Source organism: Oryza sativa, chromosome 1, assembly GCF_034140825.1.
Source record: "Oryza sativa Japonica Group chromosome 1, ASM3414082v1".
Classification (NCBI taxonomy): Eukaryota; Viridiplantae; Streptophyta; class Magnoliopsida; order Poales; family Poaceae; genus Oryza; species Oryza sativa.
In genome coordinates, this window is record NC_089035.1 from 27,367,250 (window position 1) to 27,378,292 (window position 11,043).

The 11,043-nt window shown below is 44.8% G+C and overlaps 3 protein-coding genes across 3 annotated transcripts; 1 reads left to right on the forward strand and 2 right to left on the reverse strand.

The window, feature by feature from the left end:
- Positions 1-375: 375 nt before the first annotated feature.
- On the reverse strand, positions 376-3,851 carry LOC4327163 (vacuolar protein sorting-associated protein 25). Its single transcript, NM_001406304.1, has 6 exons — positions 3,518-3,851; positions 2,410-2,549; positions 2,105-2,158; positions 1,899-1,987; positions 1,705-1,780; positions 376-789 (listed from the first exon to the last, which is right to left on the reverse strand). The coding sequence occupies exons 1-6, from the start codon at positions 3,574-3,576 to the stop codon at positions 668-670; spliced, it is 540 nt and encodes a 179-aa protein (NP_001393233.1). The 5' UTR covers positions 3,577-3,851; the 3' UTR covers positions 376-667.
- Positions 3,852-5,337: 1,486 nt separating this feature from the next.
- Positions 5,338-6,967, forward strand: LOC107276244 (sphinganine C4-monooxygenase 2). The gene is made up of 2 exons (XM_015795013.3): positions 5,338-5,692; positions 6,235-6,967. The coding sequence occupies exons 1-2, from the start codon at positions 5,462-5,464 to the stop codon at positions 6,853-6,855; spliced, it is 852 nt and encodes a 283-aa protein (XP_015650499.1). The 5' UTR covers positions 5,338-5,461; the 3' UTR covers positions 6,856-6,967.
- LOC4327164 (putative glucose-6-phosphate 1-epimerase) lies at positions 6,968-11,043 on the reverse strand. Its single transcript, XM_015795005.3, has 8 exons — positions 10,338-11,043; positions 10,129-10,203; positions 9,470-9,526; positions 9,162-9,325; positions 8,339-8,473; positions 7,918-8,020; positions 7,549-7,648; positions 6,968-7,416 (listed from the first exon to the last, which is right to left on the reverse strand). Exons 1-8 carry the CDS (start codon positions 10,443-10,445, stop codon positions 7,214-7,216), a joined length of 945 nt encoding a protein of 314 aa, XP_015650491.1. The 5' UTR covers positions 10,446-11,043; the 3' UTR covers positions 6,968-7,213.

Here is an 11,043-nt window from a genome sequence, read left to right on the forward strand (position 1 = left end):
TACCCACAGATTCTGTTGATGGGCCTTCGCCGACTGATGATTGATTCCTCGTGGTCTACATGTCAGTGGCAGGATCGAGAGGATCGAATTCTTGCGTGTTTTTGCCACAAATTGGATTTGTGGATCCCAGTTTCTGTTTGGTAGTGTGAACCGAAAGATTTAAGAATTTGGTTCTCAGAAGTTTCTCGAGTTACGGACTTGTGGTGCTCACCAATACGGAGTGCTTTAGTTGGGAAAATGAAAGCTCCTTGGTTGGGTTTGGGTTTTCTTTTGCATCTTCCTGAAGTGATCGTAATCCATAGGTAGTACAGTACTTAGTACTAGGTACTCTCCAATAAAGGTCTGCCAATGCTTGGCTGTTGCTTTCTAAATAGACCTGATTAAATAGAAAATTTATTTGCATGAGATGCAAGACAAGTTCCTAGTTTTATCACACAACAACAGGAGGGTTTTGTAGGTATGCTTGTGGAAATGAATTAAGTTCTGATTACAGTGTTTTTTCAGTCAAAGATGGACAGGCCAACATGGCATTTAACAGCAGCAGCAGTGAACAGTAAGGCAGATAAATATGTTTGGGGAGGACGTGATCAGCGTCCTGGTTGGCAAGAATTCTCGTCATTCAAAGATGCTGGTCAGGATAATTGATCTGCCACACAGGCCCCAGACACTAAGCCGAAAATTTTACACCTTCATCATCAGCTGAAGTGCCCTTAAAAATCGCTGCTTTGCCCTTCTGTTCCAGTAACTTCAAAGCCCTCATGAGAACACCACGGTCAATTCCGGCAAGTTCTGCAACAGAGGTCGTATCATAAAACTATCCAAGAGCCCAACGGAAAATAAATTATGTTTCAAGCTTATTAAGCCAATTAAGGACATATTTAGTTCAAGTAGTACTTTTATGATTTTCCTTATTGGACAAGTAGGTATTTTCGAAATTTGGAGAAAGCCAACAGTGAAAGTAGGGTGGAGGGTGGTGTAATAGTATAGATTGTGAGAGCCAACGATGAAGTAGGGTGGAGGGTGGTGTAATAGTATAGATTGTGAGAGACAACAGAGGTGATGTGGCAGAACAGACACCACCACTAGTAGTATAGATAGATATAGATAAATCAATTTAAGCCTCACACTTTTAACAGGCCACTTTTAACAGGCCAGAAACATCTTTATTGGATGATGATGATGAAGAAGAAGAAGTACAAAAACCAATTAATGTATATGGGTGTTCTGAAAAACAGCCAATTAGTTGGTCACAGAGGCTAAATTGTGTTGAATAGCGTTCGCTGGAGTGTCCTAACAATGTCGGTCAACAAAACTTATAAATAATGAAATGTTTGGCACACAACTCATGCTTGCTTAGTCACAATTTATCAATCTTTTTGACAAATACCTTATTGATTAATTTTCGGTATGAACAGTATTTGAGACGTTAGCTGTCCATTAAACACTGATTAATCGTCTGTCTTAATTAATGGCTTTGCAGTGTCCCATCCATCCAGAGACTACCTTTGTTCAAAATACCGACGTACAAGTGAAACATCAAGCCAAAATACAAAAACCAACTACAATATTAGTACCCCTACCATAGGTTATTAGGTTTCCACCACAAAATTGTTTTCAGGATAGAAAATATGCTTTGAGACACACAATATTGACAGTTGGAGAAAAGGAAAATTTAGTGCCATGATTCTGAGGTTTGCAGATTACCAGTCCCACGTGTTTCAATTCCTGAACGTATTTCTTCAACAGTCATTACACTATCTTCCAGCCCATTATCCTTTACCTACAAACACAGGGTAGAGAGAAATATTATGACACAATGAAGACAATGCCACTATGTATTGTTCACAAATAATTAATAGATAGCGCCTAAACAAATGCCGAATATAAAACAATCGTACAAAATTTAATATGTAGTTAGCCCAATCTTGTATCCGCAACCAAAGAATGAGGCACTTCTTATGACCTTTGTCCATCCATTCTGCACGTCCTGCATGCAGTTTCAACATAGATTTAAGAAGGTGCAGAGCATCAAACAAATGATTTTGTAATGCACAGAATTACTATAGCTGTGATAAAAGATAAGAGATTTAATGGTAAAATGGACCTTCATAAACAAGAGCAGCAAGGAATACTTCCTTTGCTTCATGGCTAAGAGATCCTGCAGAAGAGAACAATTTATGTGAATTCAGTGCAACAGGTAAGAGTGTAACGAGCTAATCAAGTACAATTATTTTGTTCTTATGTACTCAAAGCCTCCATAGCCCTTTGAGTGCATTGCAGTCATGCCTCGTTGCTGAGTTTTTTTTTTTTTAACGAACCAAACAGTTTGATGATTAGCTACTGCGACACATTTTTTTTTATGAATAACAGAAGAAACTAGTATGTAAGATTAAGATAGGTAAATCTTACTCTCGATCTTTGGATTGGAGAACAATGGGAAATCTTCTTCTAGGGAGATTATATATAGCTTTTGACTTCTACAATAATCAAGTATCAGATCTTTCCACAGCTGCACTTGCTTTTCACGTGTTTCTCGCACAGGCTGCAATCTGAGAGACACAAATTGTCATGCTACCAATCTCAGTTGTGTTGTTTGACCGAATTGTTAAAGAAAGTTTTAACAGAAGTCAGAGGTTTTTCTGTAGAATAATCCAAAAGATTGTGGTTGTGAATATCATAAAATGCAAGAAGATGAAAGCAAGAAAATGGTTCAACTGATACAAACCTGTTGAAACACAAGATATACCAGGTATCCAGATCTTAACATATATAATGAAATTTAATTATAAAGCCAAGACATAAGATATCTACATCTAGTGCCAACAAGATAAGAACATAAGCATACACTTGCAAGATATCAAATCCAATTATCAAGTACTGCCGTTCTAAGTAGAAGTGTTCCATGCAGTGTGACATTGTGAACATACACTTGGGCAAAGGCATACTTAGAATCAAAAGGTGCATATTGTGTTCTTCACTTGCAACAAGTTAGTTGTTAACTTGTTAAGTTCTAGAAATTTTCATTACACCTTATTGATAAGGTGGTCTCAAGAATCACTATAAAACGCGTTCGCGAAAAAGAATCACTATAAAACAGGGGACGATCTGCCCTCAGCAGAGATGAATAAAGCTAACAAAATTTAGAGTTGCTAGCTAAGTAGTTAACTCACAAGATCATATCGTACGGTACCCTAAATACTGATGTTACGATTCCGTAAGCAACTCTGGGAGCCAAACAAGCCAGTCACTTGTAGGCCCTAAAAACTGGAAATTCCGGCGATGCCAAGGACCACTAGTAAGCAAAGATCCTAACCAATTAACCGAATCAACATCCCACGGTCACCTCTTCCTCCTAAAGACCGCAAATTCACAGATCACACTGTACAAACATCTGTACTGAACCTATTGTCACCACGGGAAGAGCTTTGGGTCCCTCTGTAAAACTGAAAGCTGGGGAGGAAAAGTTACGGGGGAGAGCGAGAGCAACGAGGGGGGGGGGGGAGGGGGGAGGGATTACGTGAAGTAAGGCGGGTAGTTGAAGAAGGGCGGGAGCCTGAAATCCCCCAGCCTCTGCATCTCCTCCGGCACGGCGCCCCGCTGAGCAACCCCACGGATCAGGAGGGGGGAACGCGAGCGCTGGGCGGCTGCCTCGCGGCTAACCGGCGCCTTCGTCCAAGGCGAGCGCCGGTCGAGTGCTCCCTGCGCGTGCGGCGCCGTCGGGCCGGCGGCTCGCCGAGCGACGGGCAGCGGCCGAGGTGAGGAGGAGGAGGAGGAGGAAGAAGAAGAAGTCGCGACGTCGCCGTGTCGCCGACTCGCCGTGCGAGATCTCCTCGCGCGGTGGGCCGGCGGCTGGGAGGGAGTTACTACTTGGGCTTTTTTCTGTGGACTAAGCCCATCTAAAACTTACGTTGGGCCCGCGGCTCTCAGGCCGGCCGAGCTGTTGGTTTGCCGTTGTTCGCGTCCAACGGCGCGCGCGCCGGCGTCGGTTGAGGTGCGTCAGCTGAATTCGCCGGGCACGTTACGACGTTTGGCCGGAGGCGTGCAACCGTGCCACCGCGTCAGGTGGTTGGCTGGTGGCCGGCGCACCTAACCGCGCGCAAAGTAGAAAGACAGTATGGGTTGCGAAAGAGCACGTAATCTAGTCATTGCAGTGACCTAGGTAGCATCATGAAATATTAGAGTTCGAATCTTCCTACGAGTGAATTTTAGGTTGGTTTATTTGTGGAGCTAAGTTTCCAATTTAAAAGACTGTATATATCCGGTTGGGTCTCTAGGTCGGGTAAAAAATACATTTTTCTAAAATAAAAGAAAGATAGTATAGATAGAATGGCTGGATTGATGAGAAAATGATCTCAACAGAACCTAGTAGAAAGATAGTATGGATAAAATGGCTGGATTGATGAGAAAATGATCTCAGCAGAACCTAGTAGAGAAGAAAAAGGAAGAAAGAAAGATGGTGCCTCTGGTAACCAATAGGCGAGGATGATGACATTGATTAGTGACATCTGTGCTGAAGAAATAAGAGCAGTAATTTTTTTTTGAGACCAAAATAAGAGCAGTAATTGACAAGCTAGTGTGAGAAGTGGATGGCAGCCATGTGTCTTGCAGTTGCAGGTTGGATTTGATCAAATGGAAGTCAAACATATGGCGATGCTTACACACGACTTTTCAGGCGATCTGTTGCATGCACTCACACTGCCGAGGAGTAAATCAAACATCGGACTAGTTTGCATTTGTTCTATAAACAAAATAGTATAGTAGCAGGGGCGTATATATCGTTGGGGCTTGTCAGGGCTCAAGCCCCAGCTCTGCCGCCAAATCTATCATCCCTTGCAACATAGTACAGTACTGATAGCCAATGAGAATGGTGAAAACTTAAAAAGCTGTGAGTACTAATTAGCTAGAATATATGCCAGATTGCTTCTTACTAGTAGTTTGATAATTCTATCACATAATCGATCCCAATTTGTTAACGTTGAGATTACCAGTTTACTAATTTTGGTTGATTTTTCATTGTAATGTTCAAAAACCTCTAAAGTAATAGATAATTCGGAAATTTGGTTATACGGTTAAACTTTTGATATGGCCATGCGCAGCACAAATAGTTTTAAATCATACTTTGGTTAAACAATGCATATTTCTTTTGTTTTATTTATGTATTAATTAATTGAGTTAGAAAAGTGATAAGCATATGTATATTTACTTTTGCCGCTAAGATAATTTCTATTATGTGAGCACACCCTTAATTTGTATCCTAAATTCACCACTGTACAGTAGAACACACTAGCCTATATATCTCCCTCTCGAGTGCAGCGTGAGTTGACGCGCCAAGGCCTACTAGCAACAGAGCTGCAAGCAGAGTGGCAGTGTGAGTCGTACCGAGAGTTGAAGCACACATAGCCATCTCTCTCGTTGTTTCTCCACGTAAGCTTTTTGTAGCACTAGCTTTCTAGTTGCAACGATGGGGTTCATCAGCGGCGAGGAGCTCGCCGTGACGCTGGCGCCGGTGGCCGTGTACTGGCTCTACTCGGGGATCTACGAGGCGTTGGGGAGCGTCAGGGCTCTGGACAGGTACAGGCTGCACTCGAGGAGGGACGAGGAGAGCAATAACATGGCGTCCAAGAAGGAGGTGGTGAAGGGCGTGCTGCTGCAGCAGGCCATCCAGGTCGCCATCTCACTTGCCGTGCTCAAGGTTTGTCGTCTCACAACCCTCGACGTTCAGCTAGCTAGCTTTTGATTGTTGAGTGATCTTTGTTTGGAACCTCCTGCTGTAGATGGAAAATATTACTGTGTTTATCCATAATGCAGAGAGCAAGAAAAAAAAAAAAGCAAATCCGTCGCATTATGGACGTGACGGCATACTGGTACACCACTGAGTACAGTCGCTAGCTCTAGCGGTTTCTACCCCACATCAGTAGGTGATACGGCTGCATTGTTTAAGAAGAACCCCCTGATTCACCCATATCGGCATATCTGCAGACTGCAGTGCCTAGCTTCTTCCGGCAAGAAGATGAACAACAACAGTGCAACACTAACTTCGCATCACCCTGCACTCCTGCCTGACAAAACGCATTAATCGATCAAGAGTAACCTTGGCCCTTAAACTACACTACAGGTTCTGTACACGCGTGCGCACGGTGGAGCAGAGCACAGCTCGTGATACGTGATAGTTACAAGGCTGCCTAGTTACAACTGGTTGATTGATCTTGTCTTTCTTTTATCGATCTTACGCAGCTGACAAGTGAGAAAGACGGTGGCGCCGGCGACGTCAAGGCCGGTCACGCGAGCGCCCCGGCAGCGGCGCCATCGTCGTCGTCGGCGGCGGCGGCGCTACTGGACGTGGCGGCGCGGTTCGGGGTGGCCATGTTCGTGCTGGACGCGTGGCAGTACTTCGCGCACCGGCTGATGCACTCGAGCCGGTACATGTACCGTCGGTTCCACTCGTGGCACCACCGCGTCGTGGCCCCCTACGCGTTCGCGGCGCAGTACGGCCACCCCGTGGACGGCGTGCTCACGGAGGCGCTCTCCGGCGCCGCCGCGTACCTCGCCTCGGGCCTGCCCCCCCGCGCCGCGGCCTTCTTCCTCGCGTTCGCCACCGTCAAGGGGATCGACGACCACTGCGGCCTCCTGGTGCCCTGGAACCCGCTGCACGCCGCGTTCGCCAACAACACGGCCTACCACGACGTGCACCACCAGCTCAGCGGCGGCCGGCGCAACTTCTCGCAGCCGTTCTTCGTGGTCTGGGACCGTCTGCTCGGCACGCACGCCGGCTACACCGTCACCGCGCGGGAGAGGAACAACGGCGGCGGCCTCGAGGCCAAGCCGATCTGCAACGATCGCCACGTTCTCCTGTAATGTCAACCTGTTTTTGCTGAGACTTTGTTTGTAGCTACCAGCCGTAGTGTCCGTCACGTTGCTGTGTACAAAAGAAGGTCTTCACGGCAAATACTTTTTCAGAAAACTCAAGTGAAGTCTTGTCACAACAACTTTGCATCTGAATATATAGTAGTATCTGACAAATGACACGGGTAGACTGATCAGCAACAGGCTGATCAAGACGACGGACCTAGCTAGCGCCCCCATGTTGTACAATGAAAAACGTAGTACACACTCCCATGTACAAGGAAAAACGTAGTACATGATTTTCGATTTAGGGGGGGCAAAACTAAGCATCTGAATATAGCTACTGGAACGCATTATAGGAACACTGGAGCTAGCTACAAGGGTAGTCCAGATGGTCGCTGCAGTTGGTGGAAGCGACGGCGGACAGCTCCAGCTTCCCCGTCCACTCCTCGCCTGGCTTCAGCGTGATGGCTCGCTCGACTGCGGCAGCGTCCACACACAGCATCTGCTTGTACTCCTCGTCGCCAAAATCCGCCATCGTTTTCGACTTCTTGTCCCATGGGTTCCAAACAACTGATAGCCAAGATAGAGAGCATGAAACCCATTGTTTATTTATGATTACCAGGACAGAAAGTAATTTTTCATCCATCCGGCTTAACAATGCTAAAACTGGTTTGGAGTGGTACATGAAGGAAATCATCTTACCGACGTCAGGAAGCCCTTCTTTCCTTACAATGAAGGTGCGTTTCTTCTCATGGTCAAGCACAGCAATTACGCTTGGGGAACCAACGTAGACTCTGTCAACCTGTAAACATGGTTACTTTTTATGAATCAGTAAATCTGTTGTCATGCGCATCATTTTGGTGCAGAAGTTCACAACACACAACTGAGGATGAAAGGACTGACCAAATTCAGATTCAAGATCATTAGCTATTTAGTGTTCAAATGCAAGCACGCGGTATAGGCAGGCTTGCTATAGTATACCGACAAAATGCAACACCCATCTCTACCAAAGAAATGTAAGACCTATAAAGTTGGAGTAAGTACACAAACATATAAATAGTGAAAATTTACCTCAGACTCAAATGTTATAGCATCTCCTTGTTCTGTAAAACGTTCTCTTTGGCTAAGGTTGTCAAGATAATCAAGTGTCTCCAGACCTTCTATTCTCACCTCACTGCAATGAGAAAGGTGCAGCACACCATCTTATGCACATTGTTCATCAGAAAATCACAAAACCCCAAATGTTCTATTGATTGTGAAAGCATGAGATGTACAGCTTCAATGGATGACAGGAAATGTTATGCTACATTATCTAAAAAAAAGGAAATGCTAATTGCTTATGGCATAAATATGTACTATACCTTAAGCTATTATTATATTCTACTGAGAAGGAATAATATTTGTAACTCGAAAGAGTGTATAGCATCAGCGGTAAGCACATAACATGAAATTCAGTGAGCAACAAGATTTATTTGCTCAAACAATGCCTTACCTGATGTCAGAGACTGAAAGATATGTATGGTAAGCAAACGAAAAACTGAATGGCTTCCCATTAACATTCCTGACTCGTGATACTAACGAGAGATCTCCATCCGTCGAAAGAGAAACTCTGAGACGGAATTCAAAGCTGGAATTCACATTATAATAAGTATATCAGACAAATGACAAATCTTCCGGAATGAATATGCAGATATCAAAATGCTCAATGAAACTACTAAAGCATTCCATCCACTATACGCTTGAAATAGTTCAGATTTACAGTTTCAAATCTCATCAAACAGAACATCTGCCTAACCCTAAACTCTTTTTTATTAATCCTTGAAAGTTCATCTATCATATTTATAAAATATATCACAGAATTAATGTAATATAGCTCGAGGTTGAAGTATTGAGCTTATTGCACACAGAACATCCCTGTCCACATCAATAACAGGTGTACACTATTTAGACTTAAGATTTCCTTGGTAATAAAAATATATATTTGGTATAATATTTACTTTGGTACTAAAAAACCTTTGGTCTGAAGCAATATAATATTTAGTTTGTCCAATGTTTCTGATCCAAAAAGTAGTTTCTCTCATTTCTACCCAGTTGCTATATTCAACAGAATCAGTCTATTCTGATGAATAGTCATTTAGAAATTTTTATACCGAAGGCCCATAGAAGTACTTATTACTTTATGGCCTGAGCTATTTAACCAACCACCTCCCTGACACACTAGCTAACCAGAATTGGACATTTTACTCACCTAGCTGTAACAGACAAACTACTCAAGGACAGTTAAATATATATGTCCCCAGAATAAGTTATCATACCAGTGTGGCCAACATTTGAGATCATCTTCAGATGGCTTTAACAGAAGGTCAACAGAAACTTTGCCGTTGTTATCATTATGATTTAGTGGTGGAGCCTCATCATCTATGGCCCATAGCCTGTTCCTTGCAAATCCATGCTGCTCCAATGTTCCACAATTTCCAAACTGACAAAGTTTTACAGTTAAAAACGTTCATTTTTTCACCAGTTCAGAAGTAAAATTGCATCCCCTCAAGGGATGAAAATCCATCTCCCAAACTGGTGCAGATGTGCACTTTTCACTGCAAACATATAGGGAATATTGCAGTACCTGTGGAAAGCATATGGGAATTCCACCTCGCATCGCTTTTGGTGGCTTGAAGATAGCCTGTATGTACACACAATAGCTATCAAAAATCTTAAAACTAACTGAAAGCACGCAAATTATAATGTGTTATTATATCTACTTTTCTAGCACACAAATATTTCAGAAACAAAGGAGAATCCAAGGCCTTAAGCAGGTAATTCAGAGGTAGAGAAAAAAGAAAACCAAATTTGAGCCTGTAATTTACCATCCTAAATTAATAATAGATTAGTCTCTCCTTTCAAAAAAAATAAATAAATAATAGATTAGTCTCATACTCTCATTATACAGTATGCCCCAAAGAAAGGCTTCTACTGTTTTAAAAAAAAGTCTACCTTTCTTTTACCCAATCACAAACAGACGAATTTCAGTTCACATGCATGTCTATCAGAGAAATTTCAGCACAAGGACGTTGCTCCAGCATAAATTGCATCAACTAAGCGCAAAAAAAAAAAAGGAACACGCACATTCCGGCTGCAATTATGCAAGTACTTCGTATATCCACAAGAGAGAAACCTGATGAAACCAAACCCTTCCCCAACCACATCGCACGAATCCGATCATCAGTTGCAGAAACAACCACATTGCCAGGAAACAGAGGCAGGATCGGTACGCAGAGGCCTCACCTTGCTGCTGGTGAAGAGGAGCTCCTCGCCGCGGTCGTTCCTCCAGGAGACGACCTGCCCGCCGTGCAGGCTGACCTACAACCACCGCATCAACCCAAGGGACCCGCATCAGAGTAGCGCGTGCGCAGGAGATAAAATGCCGGCGAGCTAATCTAATCGCCAGCCAGAAACCCGCAAAAAGAAGAGTGAAAATTTGCGCGGCGACTCACCAGGACGGACGCCCCCCGCGGCGACCGGATCATGACCTGGTCGGCGCCGTTCCAGTCCTTGGTCACCTCGAACCCCGGCCTCTGCTCGGAGTAATGCCCCATGCTCATCAACCAATGGCAGGAGCGAGAGAGCACACGAACCCACCCCACACGATCGTCGCAAGAACTTCGCTGGCGCGCACGAACGCACGCACGCAACCCACAAGACTACGACGACGACAACCACCACTTGTACCACTACTACTACCCCCTCCCCTAGTACCGGCCTCACCAATACATCGCGCAAAGCAACGCCACCGCCACCGCCCCCCAGAGGGTCGCCATTAGAACAGTTCGGATGTCTACGGCTCCCCCAACACTTCCCTTGCGAGCAAAAGCAAACCACCCCCTGAATCTCGTGACCGCAAAGCGCCACGGCTTTTCTCTCCTCTGTCCTAGCTTAGTTAGCCTTTTTTTTTTCCCGCTGCTGCTGCTGCTGCGCGTTGCGCGCGCACTCACCAACCACCCGCGCCCGCCCGCGCGCCGGGCTCCCCTACTCCTACCACGCTACGACGACGCCCGCAAGGCAAGAAAGCAGGATACGGCGAGCTGCAGCCGGGAGGGGGAGAAATGGAGAATGCGGCGTGGATCTCTACGTTTTTTTCTCTCTCTCCGTCTCTCGGTCTCGGAAAAGCGGCGTGGCGCGCGGGTCACATGGCGAGGCGGC